At 41.9% G+C, this 14,624-nt stretch overlaps 1 protein-coding gene across 2 annotated transcripts in view; it reads left to right on the top strand.

The window, feature by feature from the left end:
* The window catches only part of rad54l (RAD54 like), a 44,627-nt gene that overhangs the window by 9,798 nt on the left and 20,205 nt on the right, over positions 1-14,624 (top strand). For both annotated transcript variants that reach the window (XM_048538768.2, XM_048538767.1), the window contains exons 5-9: positions 4,983-5,118; positions 7,039-7,108; positions 8,478-8,766; positions 9,772-9,896; positions 14,266-14,416. In XM_048538768.2, the coding sequence (XP_048394725.1) occupies positions 4,983-5,118; positions 7,039-7,108; positions 8,478-8,766; positions 9,772-9,896; positions 14,266-14,416 (771 nt within the window). The remainder of the gene's footprint in view (positions 1-4,982; positions 5,119-7,038; positions 7,109-8,477; positions 8,767-9,771; positions 9,897-14,265; positions 14,417-14,624) is intronic.

Raw genomic sequence — 14,624 nt, 5'->3', positions numbered from 1 at the left:
AACCATTGAATAAGATCTTGACTGATCTGTTTGTGTTACAAATTCCACATTCATATCTACTCCTGATAACTTTGATTCCCTTGCTTTAAAAAAAGGTCTCGGCAATAAAAATATTCAATGATCCTCCTTTCTAAAGTGGGGAGTTTCAAAGTTAAGCAACCCACTGAGAGAGAACTTCTTTTCTTCATCTCCGACCTTGAAGGATAACCCCTAATTTTTTTAAAAGGGCTCTAGTTCTGGACTCTCCTACGAAAGAAAACATCATTTCCACATCCACCCTGACAAGACCATTCAAGATCTTATATACTTAAACCAAGTCATCCTTGACTATCCTGAACACCAGTGGAAACAAGCCGAGTTGAACCATTGCTCATAAAGTAACCTGCTTATTCAAGGTTTTTAGTAAACCCCCTGGAACTTACTCCATTGCTTTTGCATTCTTCCTTAACTAAGGCGACTAAATAGCACACAATTTTGAGGTGTGGTCTCGCCAATGTCCCGTGTAATCAAAATGTCCTCACTTTTATAGTCAATTCCTTTCTTAAAAAGGATACCATTCCATTAGACTTTTGATTATAGCTGTACTTGAACAAAGAGCAAAGAAAATTACAGCACAGGAACAAGCCCTTTGGTCCTCCAAGCCTGTGCCAATCGAGATCCTCTGTTTAAACCTGTCATCTATTGTCTAAGGGTCTGTATCCCTTTGCTCCATGCCCATCCATGTAACTGTCCAGGTACATCTTAAAAGACACTATCGTGTCTGTGTCTACCACGTCCGCTGGCAACGCGTTCCAGGCGCCCATCACCCTCTGCGTAAAGAACTTTCCACGCATATCTCCCATAAACTTTCCTCCTCTCACTTTGAACTCATGACCCCTAGTAATTGAGTCCCCCACTCTGGGGGAGAAAAGCTTCTTGCTATCCACCTTGTCTATACCCCTCATGAATACTAGCCTTTTTTAAGTTGTGTAGTAGAATACCTTTATCCCTCTACTTAAGAGGTAATGGATATAGTAAAATGAGATGCCAATATTCAACTCTAATCAAGGTGATTTGATGATTTTTATTTGGTATAGAAATAATAGGCAGCTTTTGAGATTTCTTACAGTAATCTAACAAGGAGATCTTAAACTGCAAAAGTGCTGCATAAACAATTCATGAAATTCTGCACTTGAAATGGAATCTTTAAGGAATTATCTGGAGACCAATTTAAACTCTACTTCCAGTTCAAGGTTCCAATTTGATTGCAGATCCTCCTGAGATCCTCTGTCAGTTGGCTGTCAAATCTCTGCCATTCCTTGAGGTCAGGGAAGGGATGGAGGAGCAAAGTGAGTTTTCTTTTCACTTGAGAGAGAATTACATAGTCGCTTAGTGGGTAGAGGTGTTATAATAGATGGAGAGCAAACCAATAATGGAATTGTAGATAACAAAGTGTCGAGCTGGATGAACCCAGCAGGCCAAGCAGCATCTTGGGAGCACAAAAGCTGACGTTTCGGGCCTAGACCCTTCATCAGAGAGGGGGATGGGGAGAGGGAACTGGAATAAATAGGGAGAGAGGGGGATGCGGACTGAAGATGGAGAGAAAAGAAGATAGGTAGAGAGGAGAGTATAGGTGAGGCGGTAGGGAGGGGATAGGTCAGTCCAGGGAAGACGTACAGGTCGAGGAGGCGGGATGAGGTGGTAGGTAGGAAATGGAGGTGTGGCTTGAGGCGGGAGGAAGGGATGGGTGAGAGGAAGAACAGGTTAGGGAAACGGAGACCGGTTGGGCTGGTTTTGTGATGCAGTGGGGGGAGGGGACGAACTGGGCTGGTTTTGGGATGCAGTGGGGGAAGGGGAAGAGCTGGGCTGGTTGTGTGGTGCAGTGGGGGGAGGGGAAGAACTGGGCTGGTTTTGGGATGCAGTGGGGGAAGGGGAGATTTTGAAGCTTGTGAAGTCCACAATGTTACCATTGGGCTGCAGGGTTCCCAAGCGGAAAATAGGTTGCTGTTCTTGCAACCTTCGGGTGGCATCATTGTGGCACAGCAGGATGCCCATGATGGACATGACATCTGAGGAATGGGAGGGGGAGTGGAAATGGTTCACGACTGGGAGGTGCAGTTGTTTGTTGCGAACTGAGTGGAGGTGTTCTGCAAAGTGGTCCCCAAGCCTCCGCTTGGTTTCCCCAATGTAGAGGAAGCCACACCGGGTACAATGGATACAATATACCACATTGGCAGATGTACAGGTGAACATCTGCTTGATATGGAAAATCATCTTGGGGCCTGGGATAGGGGCGAGGGAGGAGGTGTGGGGGCAAGTGTAGCACTTCCTGCGGTTGCAGGGGAAGGTGCCGGGTGTGGTGGGGTTGGACGGGAGTGTGGAGTGGACAATGGAGTCGCGGAGAGAGTGGTCTCTCCGGAAGGCAGACAAGGGTGGGGATGGAAAAATGGCTTGGGTGGTGGGGTCGGATTGTAGATGGCGGAAGTGTCGGAGGATGATGCGTTGTATCCGGAGGTTGGTGGGGTGGTATGTGAGGACTAGGGGCATCCTCTGGGGGCGGTTGTGGTGGGGGCGGGGTGTGAGGGAGTTCACCTGGGCCACCTCCAACACATCCCTCACCTTCCTGGACCTCTCAGTCTCCATCTCAGGTAACCAGCTGGAAACCGATGTCCAATTCAAGCCCACTGACTCCCACAGCTACCTAGAATACACCTCCTCCCACCCACCCTCCTGCAAAAATTCCATCCCCTATTCCCAATTCTTCTGCCTCCGCCGCATCTGCTCCCACGACGAGGCAGTCCACTCCCGCACATCCCAGATGTCCAAGTTCTTCAAGGACCGCAACTTTCCCCCCACAGTGGTCGAGAACGCCCTTGACCGCGTCTCCCGCATTTCCCGCAACACATCCCTCACACCCCGGCCCCGCCACTACCGCCCACAGAGGATCCCCTCGTTCTCACACACCACCCCACCAACCTCCGGATACAATGCATCATCCTCCGACACTTCCGCCATCTACAATCCGACCCCATCACCCAAGCCATTTTTCCATCCCCACCCTTGTCTGCCTTCCGGAGAGACCACTCTCTCCACGACTCCCTTGTCCGCTCCACACTCCCCTCCAACCCCACCACACCCGGCACCTTCCCCTGCAACCGCAGGAAGTGCTACACTTGCCCCCACACCTCCTCCCTCACCCCTATCCCAGGCCCCAAGATGATTTTTCATATCAAGCAGATGTTCACCTGCACATCTGCCAATGTGGTATATTGTATCCATTGTACCCGGTGTGGCTTCCTCTACATTGGGGAAACCAAGCGGAGGCTTGGGGATCGCTTTGCAGAACACCTCCGCTCAGTTCGCAACAAACAACTGCACCTCCCAGTCGTGAACCATTTTAACTCCCTCTCCCATTCCTCAGGCGACATGTCCATCATGGGCCTCCTGCTGTGCCACAATGATGCCACCCGAAGGTTGCAAGAACAGCAACTTATATTCCGCTTGGGAACCCTGCAGCCCAATGGTATCAATGTGGACTTCACCAGCTTCAAAATCTCCCCTTCCCCCACTGCATCCCACAACCAACCCAGCCTGTCTCTGCTTCCCTAACCTGTTCTTCCTCTCACCCATCCCTTCCTCCCACCTCAAGCCGCACCTCCATTTCCTACCTACCACCTCATCCCGCCTCCTTGACCTGTACGTCTTCCCTGGACTGACCTACCTCCTCACCTATTCTCTCCTCTCTACCTATCTTCTTTACTCTCCATCTTCGGTCCGCCTCCCCCTCTCTCCCTATTTATTCCAGAACCCTCACCCCATCCCCCTCTCTGATGAAGGGTCTAGGCCCGAAACGTCAGCTTTTGTGCTCCTGAAATGCTGCTTGCCCTGCTGGGTTCATCCAGCTCGACATTTTGTTATCTTGGATTCTACAGCATCTGCAATTCCCATTATCAATAATGGAATTGTACCAGTTGACCCATGAAGTGACAGTTTGTTCGATATGTTTGATTACTAAAATACCAATAAAAAAGTTATTGGAGGAAGGGCAGTTTTCACTTAATGTGGAACCTATTTGGAAACCATGTACATAATATCCATCATTACACATGAGCAATTTAATTCAGGCTCTACCTGGGAATATCAGCTGGAGATGTCTTATCAATGGATAAAAATGCAATAACTTTCCCAATGCATGAATACCTGTGTAATGCTTTGAGCATTCATTGCTGTATACACATGTAAATTTGAATGAATGTCTGTCAGATTGACCAATATCTGCATCTCCAGGTTAGAAGTTGGTGAGGTTTGAGCTTGTCATTTAGTCTACTAATTGAGTAAACTGATAAAGGATTGCAATATTGTCAGAGGAGCTATCCTTTTGGTCAGATGTTAAACTGTGGTTCCATCAACTGATGTTAATAATCCCATGGCTGTTCACAAAGAGGAGCAGATATCCTGGCCAACATGTATTTCTCAACAAACAATTGGATATCTATTTTAGTCTTGTTGTGGAATGTTGTCAGCACCAAAAAGGCTGCAGTAATTGTATGTGTGATAATCAGAGTGCTCAAATTAAAGTATCGAACCCAAGTTACTAGATGTTGAAAATCTGAAATAATCTCAGAAAATGCTGGAAATACTCAGGAGGCCAGACAATATCTATGGAGAGAGAAAAACAGTAATATAGGTCAATTGCCATTCGTCAGCACTTCGTTTGTAACATGTTGATGTAATGTTACTAATACAAGTACAGTCATTTTTCAGAAGTTAATATTTGTGGAGTTTAGTTTTTTTTCTGGTAATCATCTGCATTTCAATGCTTCCAGAATTGTTTTATTGTTAATCTTAATTTTATGTTGCGTCTGATTGAAGGAAAGTGGAGGTTAAATTTGCTCAACATGCAATTGTTCATTAACTTAGTGTGAAAAGTTTGATTTTTTTTCAATGTGTTTTGTGAGACTTGTATTTCTAACTAATTTTAAACATGCAATGTTATATTTAAGGTTCCCTTGGCCTGAAGGCATTGGGGATTAAGCGTGCAGGAGCCAGGCGATCTCTTCATGATCCATATGAAGAAGGTGCTTTGGTACTTTACGAACCTCCACCTTTGAGTGCACATGACCAACTAAAAGCTGACAAGTGAGTAATTTCAGTCCTTCCTTGACAGAGAATTTAGGAGTGTGGCCATATTCCTGGTAATGTTGTTATCCTACACCTGAATGTTTGCACAAAGCATTCTCAATCAAATACAGTGTGTAAAATTCATGACAGTTGATCCCCTTGTCTTTGACACATGGAACCTGTTAAAATGTTTTTTCTTCAAAGTATCTGACCTAATTGTAGATTCATTCTTCAGCTTGACATAAAAACATAAGATTAGAGGCTGCACGCACGAGTTCAAGTAGCAGTGGGTCATTAGTGTTCCAGTCTCAGGATTTTAATTTGCCATCCCTTAAACTGCACAATTCAGTTTGGACATTTTCTTTCAACTCTTTTTCCAAGTAAAAATATTCTCTGTTTTGCTGATAAAATTGTTGAAATATGTGACAGAAATAAGTAGTTTTATAATCTATTTTTGGTTTAGTAACATTTTTAAAATTCTGGCACTAATAAAAAAATACACTTTTGACAGGTCCAGTTAGATTCTAATCCTAATTTTACTCAGTACTACTTAGTGAAATTTGTAAGATTTGTATTGCTTGTTTCAGTCTAATTCCAACTCTGCCTGTGTGGTTATTTCAGCCTGTATAAACTGTGCATTATCCAGCTATTTTCAAATATAGCACACTATTCAAATCTAGAAATCCTGGCAATGGCCTTCAGGGCTATTTAAATAATTATTGAAGTTCAAATCTAAAATTCAATTTTACAATTTTAAAAGAAGACCCCGAAACGTCAGCTTTTGTGCTCCTGAGATGCTGGTTGGCCTGCTGTGTTCATCCAGCTTCACACTTTGTTACTGCAGTTTCTACATTGTAAGGACAGAAGCAGTACTTATACAGCTATCTTAAAAAGAAACTAAATAGCTTAACATTTGCATTCTAATCTTTTATTACTTTGCTCCCAAAAAGAAAAATAAAAGAACTGCTCCTGTTGTCATTGTTACAGCCTTATTCATAAAATGCATAATATCTTAAAATGAAGTCTGACGTAATGATGTTTTACTGCTTCTGGAAAGTGCAAGTGTAATCCTGTGAAAGCACGTTTTAATTTTAGTAGTTATAATAACGTACAAGAGTTTGTTCCGTTCCTTACTGCAGACTTTCAGGCCTATCAAGACCAATGTTTTAAAAATTGAAGAAGCTATTTTTAAAAAGGAATCGTAATGTAAAATATGAAGTCTGAAACTGTTGAAGTCATAATATGAAAAAACCAAAAATATGTTGGGATTCACTACTGTTCATGGATTTAAAATTCTCTTGTTGTCAGCTCTAATAAATGATCTTGCTTCATAAAGTGAGAATGAAAGTAGAGAAATTTCAGATCAGGACATTGGCATTGTTCCCGATGACTTAAAATTGTTGTACTGATTTTTAAATAAACTAGAATGGAAAGAAAGGATTCTAAATACAAGAAAAGGAAACCTGATCTCATAGATCTGAAAATCTTACATGCAACAAAAATATTTGAAGTATTGAGACTGTAAAAGTATTAAAATTGCCTTTCAGAGCTCTTTTTACTGTTAACTTTAAATATTCAGGTGTCATTAAGAAAAATATATAAATATTCACAAGAAACAAAATAGTGACGAGTGTCTGATAGGTAGGTAAAGCTGCCACAGTCCCGAGAGCTGTGCTGTCATTGTCATTGAAGAGAGGCAGCTGGTGGTGGTTTAACCTCAGGGCCACCATGTCTCAGGTGAGGGCAGATGTTAAGAACATGGGATCTTCATGGTAACTTCAGCTGGTGTGGGAATTGAACTTGTGCTGTTGGCTTCACTCTGCATTCAAACTAGCTGTCCAGCCAACTGAGCTACTCTTTCCCTATATTAAAGTAGTAATATCAAAATTAAGTAAAATAATTCTTGAAATTCTGTTAAGAGTTTTCTCCTTCCGCCAGAGAAAAGCTTCCAGTACACGTGGTGGTTGATCCTATCTTGTCCTCTGTCTTAAGACCGCATCAGAGAGAGGTGAGGAATGTTTTTGATGTTAATGGCATTTGTAGATGACAAAAAGAAGTCTTTGAGCTACTTTGCATATTTACATAACTATTTCACTGCAAAATAAATGGAAAAACCTTAAATCATGGAACATAAGAATCAAATTAATTTGATCCTTAGAGGGGAACACAAGGACAGTGATTAGTATAGGCCATATGACTGTATGACCCTGGAATCAAGTTCCAGGAGTGGTCCAAGAACAAAACAGTGAGGATGAGGTCTTACATTAAGCGGCAAGAGCAGAAAATTGTGATTGAGTGGTGAGAGTAGAAGCTGGGTCGCATGACAGTGGCCACTTAAGTTCCTGAAGGACACTTGATCTGTCAGCCTAGATGAGCCAACATTTCTTGCCAACTGTAACTATCTAATGCAGTGGTAGTCATTAATGTTCCTTAGTGTTGGTAAGCCAAGTTAAATGTTATGATGCCTCAAATCTTGGAAATGTATTGCACTGCCATGAATCTGTTGTGCTTGTAGCTTCACTATACTGTAAGTTGTTGATATTGATTCTGTCAGTAGGAAGTACTCCCCTGCAGGGTGACGATAAATTAACATGACTGGTCCAGACAGATCTTGGGTTTTTTTTTCCACTAGCTCACGAGATGTTTGTATTGCTGGTCAGGCCAACATTTATTGCTATCCCTAACTGTTTGGAGTCAAACACTCTGCTATGCATGTTGAGCCATTTGTAGGCCACACTGGATAGGAATGACATATTTCCTTCCTTAAAGTGAACCAGATGGGTGTTTATGACAATGGTTACAAAGTTGTCATTAGGCCAGCTTTTCATTCCGAAATTTGTATAAAATTCAGATTTCACCATCTGCTGTGCTGGGATTCGAGCCACATCTCCAGAACATTAGTCTGGAATTCCGGATTGTTAGCCCTGTTACAACTACTCCACATCTTCTAGCATCTTGCTATAACCTGGTAATAATGCATCCTCTTAGCTACAGAGTTTTGTTGCCTTTAAGAGATGACGTTGAAGGAGGTTTGGGTGGAGAGTCAACAAAAAGTTTTTTAAAAAAAAAAGCATCCTGGAAACAACTGAATAAATCTGAACATTCTACTCCCCTCAACCTCGGTAACAAAAATGATCAGGGCAACCTGCTCCTAAATCTCTGTTGCAGTTAACGACCTGACTACAAGTCGATCTATGGACATCGAATGAGGTTGGCACTTTACAATATTGTAGAGACCTGGCCTTAACCTGCTGCCTGATGGACAGAGTTAAGATTAGGATTTGGCTAAAATCACAAATATTGATGTGTATCTTTTCACGACTAATTTACTGCCTGTGCCTAGTGTGAAGAATTGTTAAATTATGTCTATTTTTCAGGGTGTGAAGTTCATGTGGGATTGTGTGACAGGCCGTCGTATTTCTGATGGCTTTGGCTGCATAATGGCTGATGAGATGGGGCTGGGAAAGACATTACAGTGCATTTCCTTGATGTGGACCCTCTTGCGTCAAAGTCCAGATGCTAAGCCAGAAATTGACAAAGTCATTGTTGTGACTCCATCCAGTTTGGTGAAAAACTGGTACAATGAGGTTGAGAAGTGGCTGGGAGGAAGGCTGCAAGCATTGGCAATTGATGGAGGCTCTAAGACTGAAATTGACCAGAAACTGGGTAGGTAAATTTATATACTGTTTTTGGTACTTGGCCCATTGTTTGTCAAATTAGCTCAGCTTCATTTTTGGGTCAGCTTGTAGTTTTGAACCCCTGATCAGAACATGTACATCGAGTTAACTGATGTGTGAGGATAGTCCCAAGGGTGTACAGTCTTTTAGGTGAAACGTTAAATCGAGATCCCATCTATCTGTCAGGGTGGATTTTTTGGAAGCTGCAATGAGAAGGTGATGTTCCAGAAAGCAGCAGATAAGCCAGCCTCTCTTTTAATTTATTCATTCACAGGATGTGGGTGTCGCTGGTTAGGGTAGCATTTATTGCCTATCCCTAATTGCCCAGAGGGCAGTTAAGAGTCAACCACATTGCTGTGGTTCTCGAGACATGTGTAGGCCAGAACAGGTAAGGGTGGCAGTTTCCTTCCCTAAAGGACGTTGGTGAACCAGGTAGGTTTTCCTAGTAATCAACATTAGACTCTTAGTTTTCAGATTTTTTTTATTGAATTCAAATTTTGTCATTTGCCATGGTGGGATTTGAACCCAGGTCCCCAGAACATTATCTAGGTCTCTGGATTAACAATCCAGTGAAAATACCACCATCCCCATCCCCAACCCCATTGGTTAATGAATGAAATTGTTCACAGTAGGGACATTTAGGCAAATGGAGCTTGCTAAGATAACAAGGAGTGAAGTCTTGTTTACACACCAGGACGAAGAGTTTAAATATGAGGTGCTGGCAAACTGGGCACTGATGTAGGTGAGCAAGGTTGTTGAATAAGTTGAACGTTGTGTAAAATAGGATACAAACAACAGGGCTTTGGGTAAAGTATATATTTTCCAATAATGAGAAGTTTTAAGGATGTAACATCATACAGTAGGAAATTACTGATAAACCTCAGAGTTTGAGAATACTCAAAGTTGACAGATATCGTTTGAATTTCCTGCTGTAGATAGAAACCCATATCCTGACTGACTTTATTTCATTGACATCTTTTTTTCCCTTGCACAGCCGCGTTCATGAACCAGCGTGGGTTGCGGATTCCAACTCCAATTCTTATCATTTCTTATGAGACATTCCGGCTACATGCTGATGTGCTTTGCAAGGGTGCTGTCGGCTTGGTCATTTGTGATGAGGTAGAATACCACTTAACATAACTTTCAGGTTATTCTACAAATTAAGTACTGCAGTTTAACGTGAAACCTGTCCAAATTGGGTTTATTTGGTGCTTGATCAACCACATTAGTGTTTAAATTCCTTGCAGTAACTATGTCTCAATGTATGCATATGACAGAAGATACACAATTCACAAAATTGCGAAAGGGCAAGGCTGTTTGGCAGACGTAATTATGTCCCAGAGGGATTTGGATGATGACTGAAGAAGGGAGCAAACATATGGTTCATAAATTTAGTGATGACATCAATATCGGGAGGAAAGTAAGTTGTGAAGAGGCTCTACAGAGTCTACAAAAGCCTTAGATGGATTAGGTGAATGAGCAAAGATCAGGCAAATGGAAAATAATTTGGGAAAATGTGAAATTATCCACTCTGCAGGAAATATGTTTTTTGGAAAATATTATTATCAAAGTAAGAGATTGTAGAGCTCTAATACCACGGGTTCTGAGTGTCCTAGGGCATGAATTGAAGAAGATTAGTTTGTAGGTTTAGCAAATTTTAAAAAAAACTAGTAGATGTTATTGCAAAGGAATTTTTTGAGTTATACAGGCCATTGAGACCACATTTGGACTAAAGTGTATAATATTGTTCTGTTTATGGAAGGAAGATTACAGATTCTTCGGACGCAGTTCAGGCAAGATTTACTATAGTCTTACCTGAATGTTGAGTTATCTTACGAAGACAGGTTGATAGGCCAGCCTTGTATCTGTTGAAGTTTAGAATTGTATCTGCTAATATTTGGGGTGGCATGATGGCTCGTGGTTAGTACACTGCTGCATAGCACCAGGGACCTGGGTTTGATTCCACCCTTGGCCAACTGTCTGTGTGGTGTTTGCTCATACTCCCCATGTCTGTGTGGGTTTCCTTCTGGTGTCTGGTTTCCTCCCACAATCCAAAGATGTGCAGGGTAAGTGGATTGGCCATGCTAAATTGCCCATAGCCTGCATATCCCTGGACACTAAAGTGGCTTACCCATGGAAAAAGCAGGGTTACAGGGATAGGATGGGTTGGGGGGGGCGGTTGGGGGATGGAGTTGGTCTATGTGGGATGCTCTACAACGGGTCAAAGTGATTCAGTGGGTCAAATGACCTGCTTCCACATTTTAGGAATTCTATGGTTAATAATTGTAAGAGGCAGGTCCAAGATGACAGTCGTGGCAGAGGAGAAAGTGCTCCCCTTGGGAAAAACAAAGGCTCTTTGGCCTGCTGCTCCAGCTCGGATGCATCCTTTTTTTAAATTCTTTGTTTACCTTTTGTATTAATTCATCTTTTCTGCGGCTGTGGTGAAGGAGGGAGGTGGTGGAGTGCTGCAGTGGCAGTGTATCTAGTCCGTTTTCTTGTGGCCATGGTGGCCGCAGCTTGAACAATGGCTTCCGCGTCAGTGAAGGTGGCGTGGTGATTCCATTTCCTCAGACATTTAGATGGCCCCGTTTTTTATATTTGCTCACAGGATGAGTGCATCGCTGGCTAGGCAGTATTTATTGCCCAGAGGGCAGCTCAGAGTCAACCACATTACTGTGGGTCTGGACTCACATGTAGGCCAGACCAGGTAAGGATGGCAGTTTCCGTCCCTAAAGAACATTAGTGAACGAGGTGGAATTTTCCTGACAATCGACAATGGATTCAGGGGCATCATTAGATTGTTAATTCCGAATATTTATTGAATTGGCATTTCACCATCTGCCATGGTGGGATTTGAACCCAGGTCCCCAGAACATTATCTGGGTTTCTGGATTAACAGTCCAGCAATAATACCACTAGGCCATTGCCTCTCCTTTGATGGAGGTGTTGTGGATCCAGTCCCCCCCGTCCCCCCCCCCCCCTCCCCGATGCTTTATCTTGTTGCCACTCCAGAAACCCAGGAGCCTTGAAGGAGAAAAAGCAACGAACTTTGTCTTGACTGTCTCCTAATTATTTCTTTTCATAATTTCTATACTTAAAATAGCAGCAGATTATGGCGAATTGTAGATTTTTTTTTGCTGTATTTTCAGATGTGCAAGTGACAATAAATAACTATATAAACTAATAATACAAACAGCCTATAAGCAAAATTGGGAGAAATGAACCACAGGAGCAAACAACAAAGAACAGGATGTTCCTCCCCCACCAAGTATGTGGAACAGATGTTTTGAAAGACATAGCTCCTATAATCACAGGCTGCTGAGCCTTGTATTTGCTGCTGTTAGGTGCGCTAGTGGTGAACAAGGTTGATAAAAACCTACAGGGAGAACAAATCCGCCAGCGTTGGAAGTAAGTCTGTCAGACAAGGTGAGGGTCGGGAAGAGTGAGCCGAATAGTGATGGGGTAACAACTCTGGTAGATCAGGCCATGTGGAATGTAGACAACTTGCTGGTTGAGGCCTGTACAAGCAGGAGCTACTGGGTGAGACATGTTTTGGCTAGCAAAGAGATGGAGTAGAAGTGAATGGCTGTAAAGCTGGGGGAGGAGAAGTGAGCAGCTTCATAGGGAGAGGAAAGGACATTGACAAGGGAAACCTGTCAACAAGTGAATACCTAGCTACCTGGGAGCTAGGAAAATTTGGATTCCTTGCATATTAATGTGCTTTTTATAAAGTTATTAAAAATAACTGTCACTAGTTTATGACCGCTGTCTTGTGCCACTTTAAATACTGTGTCTAGGAAATTTTAATGTGGGGGTGCCAGTGTTGGGCTGGGATAGACAAGGTTAGAAATGCACAACACCAGGTTATAGTGCAAGAGGTTTATTTGAAGACACAAGCTTTCACAGCCTTGTGTGTTGTGCCTTTTAAGTTTTATGGCAACTTGAGGATGTTGATGAATTTGGCTTCTGTGAATCCAAATTCCCCGTTTGTCAACACAAATTCAGAAGAAAGTGAATGGAAGGCAGTTGGGGGAGGTACTTTGATTCTGATTAAGAGGTGACTTAATTGAAACATAAGATCTTGATAGGGTGCATGTGGAAAGGACGTTTTCTCTTCTGGAAGAATCTGAAACTAAGGGTCAGTGTTTGTTTTTAAAAAAATAAAGCACTGCTCATTTCAGAGAGAAGAGAATTGTTTTGTTCTCCAGAAGGTCTTGAATCTTTGGAACATGTACTCAAGAGTTAGTGGAAGCAGAGGTAGATAGCTACTTGATCTTATTGAATGGCGGAGTGGGCTCAAATAGCCAAGTGGCCTACGCCTGCTTCTAATTCCTATGTTTTTATTTTGTCGCACATTAACAATCCCGGCCTTTTGTTGCATCAGGTTTTAAATGATCAAGTTATGTCAGGGTTTTTGTTCCCATTGCTGTATCTACTTTCCCACATTGAATTTCTGAATGAGTAGCACATCCTAATATTACTTTCTTGTTCCCACATCCTCTACTTCTCCACCTTGGGTAAATTTTAAAATGTTCTGGTTTAAGATGTACTATACCTTCAGCAGTTCTATATGCTTTACTTTCCGAGGCATACTCTCCATGTTGTTTGCAAAGAAACAGATTTTCTATATTGATTGCAAACATAAATTTTTTGCATTGCAGAAGGTTGGTTGACCCATTGAGTCTCTGACAACTGAAAACTGGTTACTCAGCCCAATGCCAATTTTCTAGCTCTTGGCATAAAGCCCTGGAAGGAACATTATTTTAATTCAATATTCATTTTTTTTAATGTATGGAAGATTTCTGCCTCTATTGTGCCTTCTGACTGAAGGTTTCAGACCCTACTGCTCAACTTTCTTCTACCAGTTATTTTAAATCTATGATCTTGCTCACTGAGCTCTGTGTTAACAATTAGCTCTTGCTTGGCCTGTTATAACTGTAACATTAATTAAATCTTTCTATTCCAAGGATATTGCTTAAACAGCTATTATTCACAACTTACTTAAGTTCAACGTCAAGCTGAGAAATTCAGAACACATTGCTAACGACTTATTATTTGTGTATAATATGTGCCTCAGTATTGTTTGCTATTTAGTGTGTAGCAAAAGCTAATGTTTCATTTAGGTCTGGTATGTTGTGGCTTGTATGCATGTAGTTCGATCGATTTCGTAGGCTGTGCACTCGTAGCAGAAGTGCAGATATTTGAGAGTAGGTTGCAAGATGATGTTAAGGATTTTCAAGGAATATGGTATCTCTATTGTATTCTGCTATATATTTGATACAGAGACTTGTGTGAAATAAATTTGACAACTGCTTGGGTGCACTGTAAGCGCTATGCCTTTCTAAAAAGAAACATTTCATTTGATAAGTATTAAACTTTTCTATACTTTTGTAAAATCTAAAAAGTAAAAACAATTTAAAGCCCAATATAATTGTACAAATGAAAACTTAACTTTAAAATACTCTGGTTTCTTTTGTTCATATCACAGGGCCACAGGTTAAAGAATTCAGACAACCAGACATACCAGGCTCTGAACAATCTAAATGCTAAGCGCCGTATATTGATCTCCGGAACTCCAATCCAGAATGACCTCCTGGAGTACTTCAGTCTTGTACATTTTGTTAATGCAGGAATACTTGGTATGTATTTGTTTCCATTGTATGATTTGCACAGACCTGTTTCATTTGAAATTAGACTTCTAGACCTTTGTAGGTATTTTTCACAGATGCAAAGTTCTGTCTGTGACTGGTTTGCTGGTTCGCAGTGTACCTGGTAGGTTTTTGTATGGGACTCAACATGAGAGACATTAAAGACTGTAAAATTAATCTAGTACCTGCAGGTTCACTA

The sequence above is a fragment of the Stegostoma tigrinum genome, chromosome 8 (assembly GCF_030684315.1).
Source record: "Stegostoma tigrinum isolate sSteTig4 chromosome 8, sSteTig4.hap1, whole genome shotgun sequence".
Classification (NCBI taxonomy): Eukaryota; Metazoa; Chordata; class Chondrichthyes; order Orectolobiformes; family Stegostomatidae; genus Stegostoma; species Stegostoma tigrinum.
This window is presented reverse-complemented; position numbering and strand designations above follow the sequence as displayed.